Source organism: Rattus rattus, chromosome 3 (genome assembly GCF_011064425.1).
Source record: "Rattus rattus isolate New Zealand chromosome 3, Rrattus_CSIRO_v1, whole genome shotgun sequence".
Lineage (NCBI taxonomy): Eukaryota > Metazoa > Chordata > Mammalia > Rodentia > Muridae > Rattus > Rattus rattus.
The window spans coordinates 152870148-152894552 of record NC_046156.1 but is presented as its reverse complement, the minus strand read 5'-3'; the positions used below and the strand labels follow the sequence as shown (position 1 = coordinate 152894552).

General features: G+C 48.5%; 1 protein-coding gene across 1 annotated transcript in view; it reads right to left on the bottom strand.

The window, feature by feature from the left end:
* Positions 1-24405, bottom strand: part of Trio (trio Rho guanine nucleotide exchange factor) — a 290571-nt gene that overhangs the window by 115279 nt on the left and 150887 nt on the right. The window contains 5 exon segments of the mRNA XM_032898677.1: positions 1185-1351; positions 1982-2177; positions 5542-5716; positions 6594-6763; positions 20721-20912. Coding sequence (XP_032754568.1) covers positions 1185-1351; positions 1982-2177; positions 5542-5716; positions 6594-6763; positions 20721-20912 — 900 coding nt within the window.

Here is a 24405-nt window from a genome sequence, read left to right as displayed (position 1 = left end):
CATAATAATAGCAAGAACTAGCAACAGAAATAACTTTAGGGTAGGGGTCACCACGACACGAGGAACTGTATTAATGGGTTGCAGCATTAGGAAGGTAGAGAAGCAGTGGTCTAGAGGTTACCTGGTAGGGAGGCAGCCCTGACTTCCTTACAATCCTACCAACACAGGCTATAATCCCTGCAGGGTTCTCAGACAAAAGACACTGCCTCAGGGGCACTGCCGGTCTGATTTTCAGAAGACAGCGGAGGGAGCCGGTTATGAGAACACAGACCAAAACTGTTCAGGCTCCGTGTTATAAAGCAAACTTGCTCACTGAATGAGTTCTCTGACACTTGAGGGAAGTCCTGCTACGTCCTATTCATTCGCTTCACTGACTTTCCATGAACTCAGTGTTAAATGACACTGTAGCCCAGGGGTGAAATAGGTTGTACCACAATGCCCAGGATCCAAACCATGGGACTCAAGTTCACACACTGCAGGGTGTAGACAAACCTGCAGGACATTCTTAATTAAGGATCCATGGGGAAGGCCGCCTGCTTGGGAAGGCAGCCCTGGGTTCTGTAAGAAAGCAGGCTGAGTAGGCCGTGGGGAGCAAGCCCGTGAGCAGCCCCCTCCACGGCCTCTCATCAGCTTGGCCTGCATGTTCCCGTACCGCTGAGTTCCTGCCCTCACTGCTTTTGCTGATAAGTGCTCTATGGAACTGTGAGTGGAATAAACCCCTCCTCCTCAGGTTGCTTTTGGTCATGGTGGTTCATCATAGCAATGGTGAACCCACAATCTCAGCCTGGTCCACCATAGGCCCATAGATGACTCCAGTGGCATTTAACCCATTTCTGCTTCAAATGTGGCGTTACATAGAGCATGCAGCCAATTCAAGAAAAGCCTAGACTTGCGGTCTGTGGCTCTGTGCAGATTATTAAAAGTTTAGGGGGAAACCACGCTGTTCCTTAGCCTGGGAAGTAATGTGCTTTAAGCAAGGGACCACCAAATAGGAAAAGAAATGGAAGGACGGCACGCTCAAGAGCTGCGGCTGCTGAGTGGGCAGCTGCCCAGTCTTCTCGCCCATCCAGGGAGGTGTGGGCTCCATCTTTACCGTGAGCTGCTGTCCACGGGCATGAACCACCTTACACAGGCCCTGAGGCCGACCTGTCCAGAATTCCCCAGCATTCCTCAGTGTCACGCACCTGCTTCACTTCCGCCTGCAGGTGGCGCAACTGCACACACTGCTCCAAGTGTTTCCGATGCTGCTCGGCCGCTAAATCCAACTCCTGCTGCTTTTCGTGAAGAAACTCCAGGAGGTCCTGAACTCGAGTGGCCATGTCCACATCTCTGTCGCAAAGCAGCTCCACACCTGTGAACCGTGGCCAGCTTCTCTTACCCCGGTGCACTACCCAGGGTGTCTGGTGAAAACTTGCCCACAGGGTGCGCACTGCACTAGAGACCCGGGCCAGCAGGGATGCTTCTATACACATATCCAGCACACCAGGGTGTGAACGGATGCACCAATGAGCTGACCCTCTGGGACCTAGTGACCGGGTAGCAGCTTTTACATAAGAGCGAGTGGCTCAGCCCTCAGGAAATATTTAATTTACTCTGTGTAAAGCGGCTAATGCAAGCAGGATGTTGCTGGGTAAGCCCTGTGTACTACATTTACATATGGGGTCTTCCAGCGCCATCTGCTGGACACTGAAAGTAAATGAACACTTTTATGGGTTTTCACATTATACTCAAAACCACAACAGTTTTCCAATGTCAAGTTCTTATTCCTTGAAACAATTCTCGAAAAATTGAAGGACAAGTTTCCTAAGCATAAAGTTAAGCATGACCGTGCTGTGTGAAATAAGGTGAAAAGCACTTCCTTTCAAAGAGCTCATGTTGGCTGGTAATGGCTCATTAATAGAAGCTGTGGTGTTTATAGTCATCCTAGTCCCCGCGGTGACGCAGAGACCATGACCGTCACAGGGTGGAGGGCCTTTCTTACCGGAGGCCTGGACCTCATTGACGTACTGCAGAAGATCCTGTCCTTGGTGGATGACGTCGAAAGTCAAGTTATTCATGGTCAGGGCTTTGTCCGCATGGTGCTGCAGGCGCTGCTCAGCGATCGTCAGATCTTCTGTATCGAAGTCGTTCATTTGCTGGGAAAGTTCATCATTCCAAGACTCAAGGTCCGAGATGATCTGAGGGAGGAAGGAAAGCATCTATGCAGGAGCAGACTTAAACACAGGCGGCCAAATCTCACAGTGAGAGTCAACGGCCAACCATCATGGGCCTGGTGAACCACCGTGGCAGAGGCCAAGAGGGGACCACCCAGCCATGAGATGCCAGCACGTGAACATGCATACAGATGTGGGACAGCAGGACATGGCTGCCCATGAGTGGCACCGTGAAGAACCACCTCTAGAGCATTCCTACACCACACCAGAATCTGTTCGAAGTAGGTTTTCCATCTGAGGTCTGTGTTTACAGGAAGTACCAGAGAAAAGGGTAGCCAAGGGTCAAGGGAGAAAATACATTATGTGGGGCATGGCTTCTTTGACAAGTGAGCCATGACAGTCAGAAGCCATGGAACGCATGGATGGACAGAGGAGGGAGAGCTGAACCTACACTAAGAGGCTGGCCACCAAATGCAGGAGCTGACCCTATGTCTCCTAATGGAGGTGGCTGTGCAAACCTGAAGCATGCTGTGCTAGCAGAGGACAGGGGAGGTGTTCGGTGCTCCGAGTGAGTATGATATGGCCTCACAGTGCAGAGATCTTTAGGAGAAGAATGACGGACAGGCAGAGTCTCTGAAATATGCTGGCTCAACACTCAATGAAGGAAACCAGCAAAAACCCCATGGTCTTGCTAACTCATGGGACGTTCATATGAAGTGCCATTGTGCTGCTCTCTGCTTCTGTATAGCTTTGAGGGCTTGCATACATGAACTTCAGTCACAAAGTCCAGAAGAAGGAATACACGCTGTCTACCTCAGAGGGCCGGCCTTTCCGGAGGCCCTCACTTGTGCGTGCTCGTGAACACGGACGGAGTTGGCATGGAAGTCTGAGCACGGGATGATGCTTGCAGAGTCTAGGGGGAAGACTCGGGTTTCGGACTGCCTAAAGGACGGATCTTATCAATTCACTCATTTATTAATGGAATTTGCATGCAACGTGTATTCACATGTCAAAATTGTACTTCTTCATAAAATCAATAATATTAACTAATGCTAATGAATCACGTGTAAGTCATGGAATAAATGAGGAAAAAGATTGTATTTTGGGGTTCTTGAGACCAAGCCCAGAGCCTTGCACATCCTTTAAGTGCTGTGGCAATGAGATACATCCATGGAGAAGGTGGAAAAATGACCCTAAGTTCTACCTTAATGTCTGTCGACCTGTAGGGATTTCCTTCACACATGTGTCTCCAGACCCCGGGGATGAGGGCCGTCGGGTGGGACGATGGATGGGATTAGCAGGGATGACACACACAGACTTCTGGATGAATGGCCTCTGTCTGCTTATCTTCACTATCCTAAAGACTGAAGGCCAAAGGGAGGCCATTTTCTCACACACACTGAAGTGCTGCAAGTCTTCACAACTGACCGTCTCTGTAGCACGCTGCCTGGCACGCAGGCTCTCCCTAGTGCGCTTGCTCTGTAGTTTCCACGCAGGGAAATCATGCGTTTGTGTCTCCTGATTGGGCTTTGATTAAGATTAAGTTACAACTAAGTAGAAATAAATGAAATTAAATAAATAAATAAATAAATAAATAAATAAATAAACAAACAAATAAAATAAAAACCTTTTGCAACTACGAGAAGGTTCTGGGGGACAATCTTCAACGAATCTTCTGCTTGCTCTGTCTTATGACTGAAAATATGCAACAGACACCTAAGTTTCAAAACAGTGCATCACCAGAAGAAACCGGGCCTGTTCTGTCTGCAGTCACCTTAAGCCCCAGGCAGGCTCAGGCCAGCGGGTCCCCACTGTGGAGGCTCCAGCACATCATCTATGTGTCGCAACATGAGCGGAAGGCCAAGCCTTGGAGAGCACTGGGGCAGGCTGACCGCCTCTGCCAGAGTGGAGGACTGATGCACTTGTGGTTTAGTAAGGATAGCAGAAAGACGCATACAGAAGCTTCTTGTGGAAATAGCGCTGGAGTTTGGACAAGCAGCCGGCTGGAAGCACTTGCTGCAGGACTCTGCCCTATCCAGAGCTGCCGTGTAAGGTGAGGCTGATGGGCAGGCAGGTGGCCACACAGGATCTTCCTAGAGCTAAGAGAGACGAGGGCAGTCTGTGTGGGCCTTTTCTGCCTCCTCTGTACAATCCCCAAGCCTGCTGGCACCTCAGGGCCTAGCCAGTCTGCAAACCCCACAGGCAATATGGATGAGCTCTAACCCAGGGAGGCAGTGAATCCCACCACAGTGCACTGTCAGACACCCGCAGTCACAGGTTAGACCTGAGTGGTCCAGAGGTGCTGAGTGAGACAGACCCCCACAGTAATAGGCTAGACCCCCCACAGTAATAGGCTAGACCTGAATCCAGAGGTGCTGAAACAGACCCCTATAGTCACAGGCTAGACCTCAGTGGCCTAGAGGTGCTATAGAGACTCCTACAGCCACAGGCTAGACCTTGGCAGTCCAGAGGTCCTGGGTAAGGACTCATGTACCAATCCTGACTGCCAGGTGTGTAAGCAACCAGGCAGCAGGACATGGGCCTCAGGCAAGCTATTAAGTTTTATGAAGTTCTTCTGACAGTGTCTGACAGTTCAGTCTGGTTCATTCAGACTTACTCTGCTCCATGACATCAAGCAGGAAAGATCTTTCTCTGCAGAGCACAGAGCCACCCCCTTTTTGTAGACTAGAGATAAAAGAAGCACATGTCTTTCTTCTCTGTACACATCAAATATATAAGTACACTCTTGAGAGAAATTATAGAAACACCTGAGGGCACTTTTGTGCGTGTATGTGTGTGTGTGGGGGGGTCAACTTCTGTTCCTTAAAATACAATCAGTCCCTTTATTCAGAAAGAAAATAGAAAACGGAGGGACTTGTGAGGAGAGGAAGAGGCTCCCATCTTTAGAGGCTGCTCTCTCTCTTTCCACAAGAGGAGTGTGCAGTGTCGTCCTGAACTGTTCACGGGACTGAGCTGTGCTGGGGAAGGCGACAGCTGACTCCTAGTCAGGAAGGCCTCTCCTTCATCTCTGCACCTTGACCTTACACCCTTCCCCCTTGACACCTGCTGCTTCCCTTTACCCAAGGGCTTCCCTTGCCCCTGGTGCTCCATACATGCCCACGCCACAAACCGTCTTCAGCCTGAATGTTTCCCTGCTGCACACTCCCTGCTGTCTAGGAACACACTCTGCTGCTGCTGCCCCCTGCAGTCTCCCACCCAGAGTACAGAGCTGACCACCAGGGCCTCCCCAATGGCCAAGGAAGTGTCAGTGCTTCTGGGGCCTTCCTTCTGTCTCCACCCCTCTCCTTGCTTGGTAGAGGCTCAGGAGTGGAGAGGACACAGGACAGAAACCAGGGACAGGGCTCCAGGGCGGGAGCTGGTCACTTACGTCGATGGCATCCCGCTCGAATATGCGTAGCTGCAGGAAGAGCTCCAGCTTGATCTTGCGCTCCTGGAAGAGCTCCTCCATCTGGGACTGAGCCTCGTCCAGCTGCTGCAGCACCGTCTCGATGTGGTTGATGGAGCTGTTGTGCGGGGTCTTGTTACTGGAGATGGCGGAGTCCCTGTGCAGGAGCAGAAGGAGACGGGACTTCAGTGAGACAAACAGGAATTCAATGAGAAAGACTCACATTGTTAGACACCAGATCCGGCAACACAAATCTTCAGGGGAAGAAGGCTGGCAGGAAGCAGGACTTTGTCTCAGAAAAGGGAAGACGCTGTCCTCTAGCAAAACACCACCAGCCCCCTTCCTCCCGGCAGCCTGTCCCACCACGCTTGAAGCAGAGCCATGGCTGTGCTCCTGACGGCTGTGCTCCTCACAGAAGTCAACTATCACGGCTGGTACCCAGCCACTACAGTGCTGGTCCTCCTCCCCCGAGGTTAACTTCTAATACAATCAATGAAGCCCTTACTAAGTAACGTCCCCCTCTCTTAGGGGAGGGGTGATCACGTAAGGCTATTACTTCAGCTATCCTGAGTGATGTATGAGCTGGGAGCAGGGGGATATCCTTAAGTGTCCCCCAAGACTCAACCAAAGGAATTTTCAAATCTGCCTCCAAAGGAAATAAAGGTAAGCTGGTCCTACCTCCTGCCCAGAGGAACATGGAGGGGCGAGGGATGTAGTTCTGACACCCCCAGGCAGGTTCTTGGGACCAGAGGACATGATCTTAAAAGAGATTCAGCCTCATCCATTTATAAAGAAGTTTTAATCAGGTGATGTTGAAGAAATGCTAGCAAAAGTTAAATTCTGACAGTTGTTAGTGTTAAGACGAACAACTATGCAGCTGAAAAACTAAGGGGGTCAGGGGGCGGGGATGAGAAGAAAACTCTCCAGGCTTCCGGAGAGGACACTAGGTCTATTTGTTCAAAGACTGATACAGGCTCTGGATCTGTGAGGGGCCCAGTGGGGTGGAGGGATGGGGGATGGGGGTTGAGGCCCACCTCAGCTGCTGGATGAGGTCCTCCCCTTCCTTGATCACGTTGACTGTCACCTGCAGGGTGGTCTGCTGCTGCTGGCCGAATCTCTTGATGAGATCCTGGACGGCCTCCACCGACTCGGCGTACACGTCGTCCAGCAGTTCCTTCTGCAGCTCCTCCAGCCATGTCCAGAGCTGCAGGCAGGAGAGGGCACAGTGACTGAGTGCTGTAGAGACCAGACCACTCACATGGGGAAGAGGGGGTTGGCAGGCTGCTCCCAGAGAGAGGGAAGGAAGGGAGGAAGGAAGGAGGGGGAGGGAAGAGAAGGGAAAGCGGCCTGGAGAGTCCAGCAACTAGTGGGACACATGCACAAAAAGAGCAACATGCCGTGCACTGTGGAGCAAAAATAAACCAGCCGTGAGGCGGAAGAGGCTGTCACTGGGGAGAAAAGGGAAAGGGAAGAGAAGGCACGCTGCCCTTCTGCAGAGGCTCAGTCTGAGTGCTGTGGAAACACCAAGTCACTCACACAACAGGGACATCCGTCAGGGAGCACAGAGGCTCAGACCCATCTCCTGCTTCTACTGCAGCAAAGGCATTACACTTCTCTACTGGACCAGCACTCAGATACGAGTGTTTCAGGTCCCTCGAAGCAGAGGAGAACACGGTAGGCTAAATTATTCTCCACCACACCTGTGTGATGGAGACTCGTGCTCCTGAGATCACCAAGCAGGGCCAGCCAGCCTATCATCCTACTATGGGAAGACAGTGTGTTCACGGCGGGTCTTGGCTCCTCCCAAGTGCGATTTAGAACCCAAATTCCACTTCTATATTTTCTAATACAGAAAAGCTTAAAACATCATCTCTGTGCCTGGTCATTGGATGGTAAATTCCACATATATAAAATATATGCTTCCTGTTACTTGCATATCAATAGACATTTTGAACTTGACAGGCAAATTTAAAACAAGAAAATTGCTGGTAAAGGGCTTATTTCTCAGCCAAGTTACCTTTAACAAGTTAACTTTACTAAAGATATTAAATACCTGTTAACTTCTCTTGCATTGTCTGTTTTGTGCACACTATCAAGTTTCATACAATAACAATTCTACATACACAGTCTTGGATAAAGGCTGCTTGACTTGTCCTGTGGATCAAGGGGAAAGTACACCAGGAGAAGGAACCCAGCTAACCCTTCCTGAGGCCCTACACCGTCCTTGGAGGTCTACTGCCAGTAAGGACCTCATCTGCATTTGCTCCCTGCCTGTCAGCACAGTGGCTGCACTTACAAATGATAAAAAGACAAGAGCATCACAAAGATCTCCCAGCTGGCTCTGAGATTCCCCACATGGAAACCATTCTTAGCGGCCATAGGTTGTACTGTGCTATAATTCTACATACCACTGTAAAGCACTCTCCGGGGGTTGCAGTCACACCAGAGTGGAGCTGGACAACAGCACCACAGCGCTGCCACCTGAACCATACACGAGCACCCCAGTGCACAGCGGTATCTAGGTGGTACTGTCTAACAGGAGCACTGCCTTAAGGTTTGGAGTAAGCCCCACCCCCACCCCCGGGCTGGACAAACTTAGTAAAGCATGGCTCTGTGGTCCACATGCATCAGCTAATTTCTCTATGATCCGGCTTGGTAGGACAGGATCTGAAGAACCCTCATGCCCATGGAGGAGTTACCAAGACAACAAATGAAGGAAGATGCAGGGGAGCGTCTGTGCAGACAGGGGTGCTCCACAAGCTCAGCACTCTGCAATTAACATGGGATGGATTTGACGTAACTGAAGAGACAGGATTCTTCTCTAAGGAACGAAAAGTATATGCTGCTCCAAGCAATGAACAACCACTTTGCAAAGTGGACTGCACTATTCTACTGATGAGTCCAAAATAACCTGTTGTGATGACCAAGTCAGTGGACTTCTTAAGCTAGCAGGCCCCGCCAGACCGGTGGTGGTGCAAGGATGCATGGGTGCATGGCTAAACACACACAGAACTCACCCACTTGCTTCCAGTGACAGATACAAGGTACTGCCATCGCCCTCCACCCTCCCAACATAGATATTTATTAACGATGCGTTTCTTTGCATCTGTACTGATTCTGTTCACAAGCAATGGAAATAAAAATCATTGACTTCCCGTCTCCTAAAATCTCCAGTCTCCTGCTTGAGCTTCTGTGCTTTGCTCAAGCTGTCCCGGGAGGCTACTGCACGAATGAATGCAACAGCCCACCACAGCGGCGAGCCCGCTCCTTTACCTTGGTCAGATCCCTCCTGCACACAGGCGCTGTGTCCGGGGCACCTGGTCTGGTCTGGGGAGGGGTGACTGTAGCTGGACTCTAGAAGTCCACTGTGGGATGAGGAGGAAGCGGGGTGCCTGTGTGGGAGGGGCATCTGCCACATTCCTCTTGTCTGGACAAATGCTATGGAAGGTGTTACAAAACACTCAAACGATCCTTGATACACTGATAAAGAACTATCCAGAGAGACAGCCCCTGGGGCAGATCTGAGGTGCGGCACTCAGGTACACATGCGGGCTACTGTACAGTGACAGCCCCGTGTGACAGCCTGCCTGAGCTCAAACCAGATGAGACCCTGCCAGGCAGAGTGCTGGCCTTTCCTCATCTGGTCCTTACTGTTTCTTCTGTAGGTCATAGGTTAGTGTGAATGCATAGTCAGGGCTGCCTAATAGAGTCCATGAGGTTATACATACAGAGAGAATAAGTCAGCAGATTAGTCACTGATGCTGCCTTTCTCCTAAGAAAAATCCCATAATATGACAATTTCATAAAGTTTTACATCTTTTATAAGTACCTTCCAAAATGCATCGAGGCTTCTCAGTTATCCAAAACTAGTCACTTAGTCTGGCAAACTTAACATTTAAGCTCTTTTACCCCTAAAATAGCATAAGATACTGTAGTTAGAGGGAAGGGTATAAAAGGAATCTGGTGGGTTCTATAGAAATCGCTTCCTCTGAATAGGAATATTTAGGGGTTAAGTTTTGCCCTTCCACCCAGCAGAGCTTACACACACACACACACACACACACACACACACACAGAGGCATTTCCCCTCCACATCCTGGTCACTGGTGCGGTGTGCTCCCCCACCTGGCCTGCCCATGAGGCCCACAGAGATAAAGCCACACAGAAGACTTCAGGAAGTGACTCTGGGATGGCGCAGATGCCAAGGAAACAGGCTGAGGTAGTGGACTGAGGCTATCTATAAAAAGCATGATGTCAAAGGCCAGGAATATTCTTAACTTGATTTAAAGAAGAGTCTTAGAGAAAGGCCCTTTGTGACATCAACTGAGGGAGGACTGATGCATATCTTACTGCAGTCTGAGTTAAGCAAAGTCTATTTCTAAGCTTTTAAAATGACATAACACGCAATACCTAAGGTGCCTCGGAACAAAGAAATTTTAAGTCTCTAGGATGTTTGTGAAAGTCTTAAGTCATACTTTCCCAAGGATGAAAAAATAATGCACTGTGAGGATTAATAATCTACAGTGAAAAAAAAATATCTTTATCCAACAGCAAGAGGAGATATGTTCTGTGCAAATTCACAGCAACCCGGGTTGTTTCTAAGAACCACAGAATTGTCAAGACACAGGCATAGGCAATACTGCCCCCTAGAGGCCCTAAAAGGCACGGCTGTGCCTCAGTTTAGTACTGAGAGTTCTGAAGGTGTGTAAGCTGGGGTGGGTGTTCTGCAGAAAACTGTCCACAACTGGACTGTATGTATCCAGAGGCATGGCCATGGACCAAAATACAAAGAGAAAGGTGGTCTTGGGAAATGAAATAATGTGGATAAAAGCTCTGAGACAAAGATGCGTAAGGATCCCGTCTTGGCCTCAGACAATCCTGACCCCAGTTCTTTACCCATAGGCCTAGGCCCTACACTGTCCAGTGGAAAGGCCCTGAAACATCTCTTCTCAGGAAGAGACTCCTCTCTCCATCACTTGGGGAGAGGATTTCTGTATGAGCTGATGGTTCTGGAAAGGGCTGGGCTGTAGGCGGCTAAGGGAATCCGAGACTTAGGACAGAATCAGCAGAATCTCTCTGCACTCCACGGGAGGACATAAGGCTGTCCAGTGTCAACATGGAGACTGGTTCATAAGAAGTCTGCATGCACACTACCTGAGAGGCCTTATCATTGGCAAAGTCCTTGTGTTCTTTACCTGTAGTTCAATCTATGAAATGGGGTAACTTTATCAACTGAACCTTCACAGACCGCAAAGCCAGTTCGAGAAAGAATAAGACAGGCACATGGATGGACGAGTGTGCTCTCTTACAGCCAGGGCTCTACGCACAGAAGCTACTGCCACTGCGACCTGTGTCCCTGCCCTCAGCGGATGTGGGAATCTTAGTATGGTGGAGCTGTGCAAGGCGCAGGGGCAGAGTGAGAAGTATCAGTCTCAGCTCCCCAGAGCTGCGCTGCTTCTACAAGTTCTGAGCAGAAGCGAGTGGCTTCAATGGCAGCCTGCAGGTGCACATGCAGTAGAGCGACCATCGTGCTCACAGCCTGTGATTCTAATTAAAGTGTAAGGAACAGGCTGGAAAGGGAACCATTCCCACCACCTACAGGAAACTCCTCTGCCAGAAGTGAGCAAAGGTACGCTGAGCACACATGCCTGGTGTCGTGTGTGTCTCCTCTCTACGTGTATAATTCACGTGCACTTATGTATGGGTGAGCATGCCCCTGGGTGTGCACAAAAGCCAGAGGACTTCAGATGCTGGTTCCACTTATTCCCTTGGAGCAGGGTTTCTCTCTTAGCCTAGAGCCATGCTGGTGGCCAGCAAGCCCCAGTGACCCTTCGCCCATCCCTGCCTACAGCACTGGGATTTTTACTGGGGTAGTGGTGTTTAGAGTGGTGAGTACCAGGAAGAAACCTGCAGAGGCATCATGGCAGCTCCACATGTGAGAAGGAGCGACGCATGGACATTCCAGCCTGAGGGCTACACACCTGAGGCTAAGGCAATGATGACCAGCCAGGGACAAGAGCTGGAACATGACTGACAGCTAGGGGACTGCAGGACCAACGGTGCTGTGTTATTCAAAGAAAGAGCTTGACACTTGGAATTTTCCACCTTTCTTTCTATTCTAAAATACCCCTGACAAATCAGATCTCCTCAGCAGCCTGGCTGCTATAAACACCCGGGAGAGCCCCTCCTCCATAGAAGCCATTGTAAAAATGCCTACCATCTGCTGCAAACGTGCCAGGGCAGGGGCAGGCAGGACGGGCGGAGGGCAGTGTTTGATGTAAATAAATAATTTTTAAAAATGACTAATGTCATCGTGAAACAGCTTGCAGTGTGTCAAAGTGTAAGTTAATTCCTCTCTGCCAGGAAAAAACTCCTCAAGCCTGGACGTTGTGAGCATACCTCTGCAACCTATCCGCCATTCCCCTAGATGCTCCATCACTCAAGCTCTGGGGGATGGCAGAGGACCTGGAGTTCCTCGGGTATCAGCTCTCTCCTGAACATGTGGGACTTTCTGAGGTGGGCTAGAGAACTGAATGGCAGGCCCGTGTGACTCAAACAGCAGCCCGAGAGCGTCCTTCCTTCCCAGCCCGATTCTTCCCTTGACTAAAGCTAAGTGAGTTGTTCTGGGCACAGCCCCGTGGACCACACAGCTCACTTCTTTATTAAGCACACAGTACTGCCATCTATGTGACACTCAAATGTTCTCATTCATGGTTTTACATAAAAGCATCATCTCACAGTTTTACATAATAAAACTATAAACAGATATTTCTGGGTGGCACCACATCTGTCCTCAAGGAAAGATGAAGAGTTTTTCAACACAGTGAGTTAAAGGACACCTGAGATCATTGCTCCGAGATGCCTCATACAGACATAACGGTTCACGACAGGTTAAGTGGCAATCCAAACTTCTGACTGGAAAATCTCCTACGGAAGGTGACACCAAGTGATTAGGCCAGGAGCATTTGACAGGCATGGTCGTCCACTCCTTCAGCACATCTGTCAGCAAGTCTGATGCAGCAAAGACAGCTCTGGGCTTCCTTCTTCCTGGCATCTTCCACGTGAGACCAGTGAGGAGGATAAAAACAGTTTGGCTTTGTACCAAAACCCTCAGTTGGTTTCTGTAGCCTGCAAATCTCTCGAGTCCTTCACCTGCCCTTTTGTTCTCTAGATCTCTGCCTAGGGCTAACCTCAACCTGAGTAAACACATAAAATTCACCTTCTTAAAAATATTACCCGGGTTGGGGATTTAGCTCAGTGGTAGAGCGCTTGCCTAGCAAGCGCAAGGCCCTGGGTTCGGTCCCCAGCTTCGAAAAAAAGAAAAAAGAAGAAAAAAAAATATTACCAATGTTATCAAAGGAATTGTAGGACACATCTTAGGCACTCAGGATTGAGTTGGGAGGATGGAGTCAGGAGATCGTGAGCCCATCCTGGGAAACTTAGTGGAGTACCTGTCTGCTAGGACTATATAGCAAGACTCTGCTTAAAATACAACAGCAACAGCAACAACAATAACAACTACAATTAGTAGTAGTAGTAGTAGTAGTAGTAGTAGTTGTAGTAGTAGTAGTTGTAGTAGTTGTAGTAGTAGTAGCAGTAGTTGTAGTAGTAGTTGTAGTAGTTGTAGTAGTTGTAGTAGTAGTAGCAATAGTTGTAGTAGCTGTAGTTGTAGTAGTAGTTGTTGTTGTAGTAGTAGTAGTAGTAGTAGTAGTTGTAGTAGTAGCACTCGTTCTGCCACTACTACTCAAGTGTCTGCCCGCCCACAGTTCAGCAGCAGAGCCAATGTGGTAAGCTCCCTTCTGCTGTCCTGAGAAGTCCATCGTGTCAGGGAACTGGGTCTCTAGCTTGCTGAGAGGTCCCATCTTCTCACAGAACCTTTTCTCCCTCACCTTGTCTTCTGCATGCCCCAGCCATATATAAAGAAAAGTTAGCCTAAAGCAGGTGCCAAGGGCATTGAGCAGTGAGGTTTCTGCTGTGAGAATCAGGGGCCCCAGGCAGAAAGCCTGCTCCTTCCCCAAACTGCTTCTAAGTTTTGTGTTTCAAAAAGGGGAAGAGAAAACAACGGAGCAATAACAAAACCAGACTACAAGCCTAACCTGTGTGTTGCTATGGCTGCCCTGGGAAACCCAGCTAATATGCTGATGATGATCGATCAATCGATCGATCCCTCTTCCCACCTCTCTGCTGATACCAAGAGCAGTTAGCAAAAGAATGTATACATCAGAGATACATATGGAATATTTCATTTCTCTGTGTGAGTCAAAACCCTGCCTGATTCATAGAACCAGTAGGAGACCAAGAGTATGAGGATCCCTTTAAGATATAGTAAGATTACATGTGTATATTCACTCTCCTGGGACCTGTAAGACACTTTGGGGCACTTTAAAGCCCTGCATGTCTTCACATAACATTAACCAGGCTGTAACGCAAAAAAAACTGGTAGGAGCCAGAGGCAGTGTCTACTGAACGATGACGATGACCCTTCAATAGGATCTGTAATAAAAAGTGGAGTCAGTATAAAGTCAAATATTTACAGTCTTCGCTACAACATTAAATTATAAAGATAATACAGTAGTCAGTTAATTTAGTGACTACTGTGTGCTCAGTATTTTAGAGTTGATTATATAGTTTTTCACATTAGTTTCTAACATCTGTAAGCTAATTATGTTTTTCACATTTTAAAAATTTATGTACATGTGCCCTCGTGTACATGTGGAGGACAGAAGGAACTTACAGGAATCCATTCTCTGCTTGTGCTACCTGAGTCCTGGGATAAAGCTCTGGTCAGCAGTGTTTACAGCCATTTACCTGTTGAGATAACTCTCTGGCCTGTACAGTTTTTCTTTGTTGGCGCAGTACTTAAAAATGACAAAGTTCTTGACTTTGAGTCAGTTTTAAGTTATTCTTCATGGGAAGAAATCTTTAGGGTCTGGAGAGCTGTCTCAGAGATTAAAAGCACATAAAACACATACACTATACTTCCCAGGTGTCCCAATTCAGTTCCCAGCACCCAGGTTGGGTGACTCACGACTGTAACTCCAGCTCCGGGAGATACGATGCCTTCTCTGTCCTCCACGGGCAACTGCACTAGGTGTACACTCTTGTGTATGCACAATGGATTTCAAGTGCATGCTCAAGAGTATTTAAAAATAAAATAAACTTTTGAAAGAAAGCCACTTTACGTGAACTGCTCTGAGCAAAGTTCTTCCCTTCTGGGCAGCACCACACACTCCGTCTACACTTGCTAACACAAATGTCTTCTTCATGCTTACTAAGTGAGAAGAAAATCAAATCAATAAACAGAACCTTTATTTTGCTGGGATCAGGAGCATTTGGTCATATGTGTAAAATGAGTCATGTAAATATGAATGGTCCGTGAAGGACTGTCTCCGGCAGAATGGGCTGTCGCGGTCTGAAGCTAGAGAGCATGGACTCACGGGTCTCACTGGAGACTCCACTGTGGTGTGAGAAACAGGGTACAGTGAAGGGGTTTCTAAGGAAGGGAAGGGCAGAAACAGATCAGCTACTGCCCATCAGAGATCGGTGAGGTTCAGTTTAAGCATTATTCAACGCACCTCTGCATCCGACTTTAAAGTTTGGATTATTTTGTATCTATCAAGTAGGTTTGGGGGCCATGAAGCGTGTGCACCATGGCAGTGACTATAAGGAAAACGTTTTTTGTGGAGCTTGTATAGGGGAGTTCACTGAACTATCTCCAGCCTGGAGCGGAGGCTGGGGCAGAGGTCACTGGGACAGGCGGAGGGCTGTGTGTCGCACTAGCACAGTCGCTGTAGGTTACTTTAATGCAGGCCACATTTCCACAGGAGTTGTGCAAATGACAGATTTGTTTTCTGGACAACCCTACCTATAGAGGAGAACGCTGTTTTCACAAGGATGCCCAATGAGGTCTGAGAGACACGGGGCTTGGCTCCTGATGCTTGAAGCCAGACTGAGTGCTGTCGACAAAGCTGCTCGCTTTCTTCGTGTTTCATTATTCAACTGCTCGCTTGTTCTTCCCTTGGGTAAGCAGAGAAACCGAGTTCTCCAGAAGACAGACAGACAGATGGACAGTTTAATGCGCTTGAGACTTCATCTCTTTAACAGAAATTGTTGACTGGTGAGACGACATCGAATTCCTCTCACAGATCTTTACCACCAAGCTCACGTCTAGGCTAGGAATCGACGCTAGACATTTATGTCTGCTATAATGTAGCAGGTTGGTTCTAGGAAATCCTGTGTGGATTCTTCCCATCTGTGCTGCACCCGCCAAAGGACCCTTGTCTATCACAGAGAAGCGGAAGCTCTGATTGCTAAAACCTGCGCATGATTGCTCATGGCTTCCCGATGGGGCATGTGTGTGCGCACACATGGGCATGTACCTGTGGTGAACCCGGATAGATGAACAGCTGTCATTTGCTAGGGCGTGGCCCACAGAATGTTCCCACAGAGAGCAGGAGCAAGCCCCGGGCACTGGCAGGTTCTCTGGCTACCAAAGGGAGGAGGGAACTGTGGCCTTCTGTGATGGCGGGCGACATGGACAAGCACTGGGTGCAGTTCCATGGCTCCTGGTTAGGGTTTGTCCAGGGCTGAGGGTGGCAGCGTGGGGAGCTCCTCTGCCCAGGAAGAAGCCTGGGACATTCCTTCTCCCCCCGCAGGCCAGCTCCAGCAAGAGTCAAAAGGGAAGCTGGGGATGAAAGTGAAGTCAGACTGGCACCCTGAGACAAAGACGTCTCCAGGTGGCTGCTGGGCCTTTATTCTGCCTTCTGAATAAAATGAAAAGTTCTCTTTTCCTAGGCACTGCTCACAAACAGAAATGTGTCCAGCTCGCAGTCAAGCCTGCAGAGGCACAGCCAGGCCTCTCTGCCTGTCCCAGGCAGGATGGCAGCAGCCTGTTTCATTCAAAACCAGGGATTTTGAGAACAGACCAGTGCTGGGTCACTGATTCAGCCCCAGAAACAAACTGGCGGCAACCCACCCGGCTGCCACCCAGCTGCCTCAAATGACCCAGGAATGTCAAAGCAGTTAGTAATTAAGCCAGGAACTAGTCTAGAGAGTGACGCTGAATGAGCAGAAATGGCTGAAATTGATAATATTTTCACTGGATCCAGACATAAAAATGTCACTCAAGGCACTAGAACTAAGATCAGGTGGCAGACTGACATCACTTCACAACTTTGGATGAAGCATCTAAGTCTGGGATAGGCTCTGCAGTGGGGACACAAAGGAACCAGACTTAAACTATCAAGCAAGCCCAGCGTCTGAAGTGTGCAGGAGCAGCTGTGGTTGCCACCGTGGCATCACTCCTCACACATCAGAGTGGGCTCAGTGCTGGGAAGGTCCATTCAGTAGGAACGGAGGGCAGTTATCGTCAGCACTGATGTGCTTATGGGTCACACACGGCAGGAGGTGATGAGGCTGACTGGAAAGGCTCAGAGACCTCCCACACCAAACCCACACATGTTAGGACCATAAACATCCCGTTAATGACTTCAAAACACTGAGGAAAAGAAAGGGTGGGCTGAGAGAGAGACTGGCAGGAAAGCAGAAGCTCACACATTCTTCTGAAAGGGGTGGGGCACCTCATGTGCTTTCTGTGGAAATAAGTCCTTTTCTCTATTGCAGGACCGAGTGTCAAATCTGTGTCCTTCTCTTGTGTGGGACAGTCTGAGGCCACAGACCACTTTAATGCTCTTACTCCATTCAGCTCACACATAAACCATAAGATAGAGAGAAGCAACATTTCAGCACTCACAGAAAAGAGAGATGAACAGACTCCTAAGGTACGGGGACCATAACCTAGGGGTCGTGGGACACAATTGAGTTTAATGACCAGACAGCTAGCTACCAGGCCTCTTCTCGGTGGGACTACCACAGATAGCTGAGCTGGCTTTGAGTAAGTTGCCTTTTTGACCAGGGACCTTCCACAGTGAGTTGTTATGGGATCATATCATAGCCAGAAACTGACCACACAGGGAAGATTGATGCCCACACTGAGGAGAATCAAGATTCTCCCTGGGAAACCACATGGTGAGGCTACCTTCTGGGTCAGGGCCTTATCCGGTGATTTCCACAAAGTTCTATGAACTTGCCTATGACAGACAAGTTTCTTTGTTGTTTCTCAAGGAAAATGTCTGAGAACTACCTTGCTCGATCTGTTAGCAACCTGCCATTTTTTGATAATGTCATGCAAACACCTGTCAATTTAATGTTTCCATCCTCTTGGTCTTTGTCTTAGTGTTTACTTTCATTTCAGTTCATTGAAGTTCACCTACACGCCAATGAGAGAGAGTAAGCCATGCTCTGAGTGGTAAACAAACTGAAAGCAACCTTTCTCCTTGTATAAATGTGTTAAGTACCCCCTCCTGGGGAGGGGGCATGCCACACAGAAGGACACTGTTGGCACAGAAAGGTTACTCAGGACGAGATGCCTCTTCTGAGGGAGAGTCTGGGGCTAACAAGAAGCTCAAACACTTGCAGGAGAAAATCCTGGCTTGTGTCAAGCCTATAGGCTACTGTCTTGGCTACCTTGTGAGCTATATATACATATGGGTCCTGCTATGTGTTCCCCATTAGCTACCACATATCCCGTTACCCTGGGTCACCTTAGGTATAAGCGTCTGAGAGGAAGTGGTCGAGATAATTATACCTACCCTGATGGTATCATCTGTGAAAAGGAAAGAATGGGCCATTGAACCTTTCTAGTCCGGAAGAAAGTCACTTCGCCTAGAAGATGGACTGGGACCATTTTATTCTTAGCCTGTAGATCCACAGACACTAAAAGTCATAGAGTGAAGTCCAGTCAAAACTGAAGGTGTTTTTATATCAAAATAGTTTGCAAACCTGGTGACAATACAGACTCTGCAAGGCCAGCTACTGAATGTTTTTATAATTATTATTTTTCCTTCCAAGCAATACTAATGTTATTTTAAAAAAAAAATCAACAAATCCAAACTTCATTCTCTCAGCTGTCCTGTTGTGTCTGTGCAGTGAACACCGTGACACAGTAGGCAAGGTGATCTGCCCCACAGACTGCCTCACACAAAGACTCTGTCTCAAGGACACCAACCCTGTTCCTAGGTCTGCTAAGGCACTGAAGAATATTCTCAGGAATGCAGGTGGGCACCACCCTATATACTAAAGGATGGAGGCTCTCTACTCTCCCAAGTTGCTCTCCATTCCCAGTGGCTACCACCCTTACCACCTCTCCCACGGCTCTTAGGACACTCACAGTATCAGCACGCTGTGTGTTCATAGGGAACTGCTAACTGCTCTGGGCTGGCCGGCATACCTGATCAATCCTGATCTGTGGCTCTCTCAGCTTTGATGTGAACTGTGTAGTATAAAAAGGAGTAACAAGCACCAGTCAGATAGGTAGGAACGTCGACTCCTAAGGCAATATGACCAGTGTTGTCACGGATATGTGTAGAGAGCGCCAGAAAATGTCACGAATAGCAGCTAACTGTTTCCAGGGCAGGGGAGGGAGCAAGACGCAGCCAGGTAGGACAGAGCCATAGATCTGGGAATACTGCATCCATTAGGGGTTGGAACCGCAGAGAGGAGGGAGAATACAGCTCAAATGGTGAGGCTCTAGATGTGGTGGATGGAACCGATGGGTCAGGAGCAGGAGACAATGTCATCAGGCTGGGAGTTCAGGAAAACAGGTTTGCCTGCTGTGACAAGGCTGGGTTGTAGAGCAGGCAGAGCTGGGAAGCAGAGGTGGCTTCTGCCTAACATCAGGAGTGCGAGAAACTGTCCAGCGCTCACGTGTCCAAGCTAAAAACTGCCTGGATGGATAGCCATTGAACATGCTTCCTGAGAAAGATGGACTGGAAATATTTCCAAGTCTGTCTTAGGTATAACTAAGAGTACAGAAGGATGCTACCTGTGCTAGCTTTCCTGTTCTGATGTCTGTCCCAGAACCATGATGTCCTGGTCCTCCTGCAGAAAGGCCTGAGTGCCAACCACCTCCAGGCTCTGAGTGACCTGCCCAAGGTCCCAGAACCATACTGAAGGTGCTTTCTTTAAAGCATCCCATGGCTACTAGACTCTGGATGTCTTTCTACACAAAGCAAGCCAGACTTGCCTCTCCCCAATTTCTCCCAGTGGTTTTATCTTTCCAGATCCTCCTCCTTCTATTGCCATAGTGGTTGTGTACTTAAGCCCAAATTAAAGCAGCTCTTTATAAACTCCCACGTATGGAGAGGCGTGTCACAGTGTGTCATGGCAATTTGTGAAGGTACTTTGTGGAACGTTTTTTTCCTTACTCACCTACATTTAAATTTGATTTTATTACTATTTTTTTTAAAAAAAAAACCACTTGAAACAAAATAAACCAGGCATAGTAATGCCATCGTATGATCCAAACACTCAAAAGGATGAAGGCAGAATCACTGCCCGTTTACAATCAGAGGGAATTCAGGGCTACCACAGGTTATGTGGCAAAACTCTATTTCCAAAAACAAAATAAAAGGCAACATAGTAATTTCCTTAATGCAGCTTTATGATCACATAACTTTGTATATATGCCTATGATCTTTATTATTTGCGCTATATACGTGTGTCATATTTTGGTAACTTGGTATCTATTTTTCACATTCCTGATTATATTTAGTTCTTGAGAGAAGTGTGTTACCACAGGCACACAGGGCATTAGCACCTGCACCATGTGGCCTTGGTATATTTAAACTCAATACAGTGTATTAGAATAAGGAGTAGGTGAAAGTAGTCTGCTAAGACCAGCAGGCCACCATGTTCCACCCTATGACCAGGCAACAGACAGACAGTGCCCACCAGTGCTGCCCACAGCAAGCAGGACCTGACAGTGTCATTTACGTGGAGCACTGTTCCCCTCTAACACTGAAAAAAATCTCACTCCACCTCTTGGTTCTCCTGCTCCTCTCCTGACCCACAAGTCTCCCCTGACCCCGACTATGGATGACCCCTGCAAAGGCAAATGTGCACTCATGTGACAAGGACAGCCAGCTGCAGAAGCAGAGACAGGAGGAAACTCCCAGGGCCGATGCAGTCGGTACTCATGGGCTCCACCTCCTAACCTGCCACCTTTCAGCCAATGTCCCCTCCTATGACCAACTTCTGAACTTTCCAACAAATCCAAAGATCCTGCCGACCAGAGTACATGCTGTCATTACATGATGTCTTACCTCTTTTACATGCGTGTGAAATGACACAGACATGTCCAGCAGGATCTTCCGCTGTTCAACTCGCCGAACAAAGTCTTGTATCCGGTCTTCAAGCTGATGGGCAGCCTGATAAATCTCTTCGGGGTCACATTCCCCAGTCTGAGCCAGCTGCTCTGCTGCTTCTAGCAGTTTATCTGCATTTGTGTACGTGTTCTGCACAAGAGAGTACGCAGAGAAACAGAAGGTGAGCGGCATTCAGCGAACCAGCCAGCGTGGGAGCCACAGTACACAGCAGCAAAGGACCCATCAGCAGCGTTCCTGATCGCTTACTAAATTGGGTAGACAATCTAGGGTAAGGAGCAATGATTCCAGGAGGCGCATACACCCCCATCGGTACCCTTTTCTGATGCCAAGCAGATTTTTTAGCACTGGCCCAAACGGCTCATGACTCGAAAGGTTTTCGATTTTTGCTAAGGTGGAGCCGGAAATGCCCCATGGCCACAAAGGTCTGTTTCGCTTTTTCATCTTGTTCTGTGGCAGAGAAACTGAGCTTTCCCCCCTCTCTGCGTCACAGTACACAGTTTTAGGAGGAAGGAAGACTTCCAGCGGCTGTAAAGTAGTCGGTGTATAAAGCCACTGTGATGTGGAGAGACATGGGCACTGCTCTCTGAAGACTCTTCTAGTTCAATTCTTGATACACTTGTGGCTGTGACATGAGCAGAGAAGCTACAGCCTGCGACTGTTACTGGAAACTGCTCACAGGGACGTTGCTAAGGGGAGGAGGGGCCGAGAGGAGCTGGAGGCTCTCAGGGTTGTCAGAGCAGCCTGCCCTACAGGGAGGACAGAGCTCCAGCCTGTGGCTCTGCTGAGGCATCAGTTGGCTCATTCATCCTCCTCCTTAGACTCCTAGAGCTGAATAGAGCAAGTGTCTTACTGAACAGAGTATAAGGTGGGCCAAAGTGTGGGAAGGGTGTCCCTGGGGGTGGGGTCAGGCTCAGTGAGCGATGCGGCTTGGAATAGGGAAGCAAGGCTCCACCGAGACAGAGAGGACTTCTGTATCGTCATCTTTTCTGCTGCCCACATCACTATCTCACAGACTGGGTGAGATGTACAAGAAGGACTACTGCAGCCCGTGGTTCTGAAGCCCAGGATCTAAGGGCTTCATCTGATGGCCTTGGTGGCAGTCCCAACATGCTTTGGGGCATTATAAGAGACAAGCCTGCACATGTTTCTCCTGGCCCCTCTTCTCTTTATAAAGCCACTAGAATTCAGTCATGGGGCATCTGCCCTGACCCTAAGACCCACCCGAGGACACCAGCCTGAGTCATTTTCTGTCCTACTGCATCACACTGGGGATCATTTCAGCACACAGACCTCTAGGGAGGGCGCACACACACTACACAAAACCACAGCACTCTGTTCCTGATACCCAAGGTTCCTGTGCATCTCACAAAGCAAAACTGGAGCAGCTGATGCCTTAGAGGCTCCTTCTAACTCCATATAAGGTGAACTCCTTATAACTGTTCATCATGTGAAAACCAAAGGAAGACAGGCTCCTTTGCTGGCAACAACAGTCCTATCCAAAAGAAGACTGACAAACATAAAGGCCCAACAGCGTGGGTACTAAATGCAAGAACCGGCTCTAGCACCCTGTGCAGACCATAATGAGAAACCAGGTCCTAAGACATGCGTGAGTCCGACTGCTTTGCTGCTGTCTAGGGCTGCACCTTGAGGTCGGGAAGTTTCTGGGAATGTACCTGATGCATGCTCGACAGACAGCTCCATTCCTCTAAGGCTCCACTGGGAGATCCTACAGGGCCTCTGACACCATGAAAACCTTGTGTTTGGACTCTGAGCCTTCCTCTGACGTATTGGCTAAAGCTGCCAGGACCCTGTAACTCCTGGACTTTATGTGCGTGAAAAATCGCCTTCTACCTGGGACCAGTTCCCTGAACAGAACATAGTCCTAGGCTTTTTCTAGCTTACTCCTCCAAACCCTTTCAACCTCTGGGTGTAACAAGATTCCGAAGCACCATTCATTAACAGGAATGGCAGCAATCTCTGAACCTACTTTTCATGGCTGTAACAAAGCAGCGAGACGGACTAGCTTTACACATGAAGTGCTTTAGCCCACAGTTCTGCAGATCAAAAGGCGAAGACCAGGTGGTCCCTGGTTTGCCTCTAGTGTCATAAGTAAGGGAGGAAATCACATCTTAAAGTAGGAAGCCAGACAGAGATGGGGGTCTAAAATTCTGTCAAAATGTGTCTCACTGGAGGAGGAGCCCTGGAGGCTAGCTGCAGGTGCAACTCTTAAAGGTCCCTTCTCCTAAACTTGTCAGTAGGAGAGCCAAACTCCCAACGAATGGTCCTTTGAGAGATAAACAACGTCCAACAAATTTGGAGAAAGAGTGGCCTCCAACTTGGTACACTAGTTACACTTAGTCACACCAGTACAGCGAGGCTAGGGACTGAGTGCAGTTCCCAGCTCAGTGCACCCTTTGGAAAACAGAACCCTGGGAGCAAGCATGTTTCTGAGGTAAAAAAATCCTGCTTTCTCATTGACTGTCACCTCAGCTCTGAAGTAGCTTAGTTCTCTTGTTTCATTAAGTGAATCTTCACGTGACAGTGCCTCCCAATAGGGGAGCCTTCCTAATTGCCAAGAGCCTTTCTATGACGTCATCAGCAGTAAGGCACCCTGGGAAAAATATGGCTGCTAAAGGAGCAAGTGTATTGTGAATGATACTAAACCACAGCCATGCATTCCCCGTCTCATCTTATAGTCGAAGAAAATAGTGCTTGTACAGAGGAGAGCAGGGCTTTCCCTAGTAGAGAACCACATGTGGCGTGAGGGGTGGGAATGTGAGGGGTGGGGGATTAGGGGATGGAGCCAGGGACATCAGCACTGGCATCTGAACTCCAGCTAGGCCTTCCTTACAGCGGAGCTGTCCTGAGTCCTTCTGTAATAGACTGGGTTGGCAGTGGTTTCCAATGCTCACTGTCAAACTATCCATATCATCAACACTGATTTTTGAGCAGCTACTCTAAACCCTACAGAAGCCCTGTGACAGGGACACCAATTCACTTCCACTTCCCTGTGGCAAACTGAGGTTTGCCAAAACCAGTCAACAGAGCAGCAGCTGTTTAAGACCTGATCAAAGACCAGAGACCTGGCAATCTAAAGTTGGTAGGTGTCAGGGGATCTGAAGGGACTGGCCTTCTCCTTTCTTCAGCTTGAGGGCCCCCCTCTTTGGGGTATTCCTTTTCTCCTCATCAGGGAGATTAAAGGGCACAATAGCAGGGGTGAGGGTGGGGAGGGAATGGAGAGCAAAGCATTTCCTCTTTCTTGAGAAACAGTTTATGTTGTGTAACCAGCAGAATCTGGGACAGGAGCAGCTGCAATGCAGGGGTAGCTGAGTGGTCCTCCTCCTGCTCTCAGCCACTAGGGCCCGAGCCTCTCCAAAGATGATACACACTGTATTTACAATAAATGTAAATGCAAATTTCTAGATACTAGAAAGTGAGTATTGGAAATCCTAAATATACCTTTCCCATTTGTTTTCTTTAAAGACAATGAGCAAAGAAAACATGAATAAAAAAATCTCCAAGATATTTTAATACTACAGAATTGGAGAAGAAGAAGGAAGGGCCAACTACCCAAAGACTATACATGGACTGACCCTGGACTCCAACCTCGTAGGTTGCAATG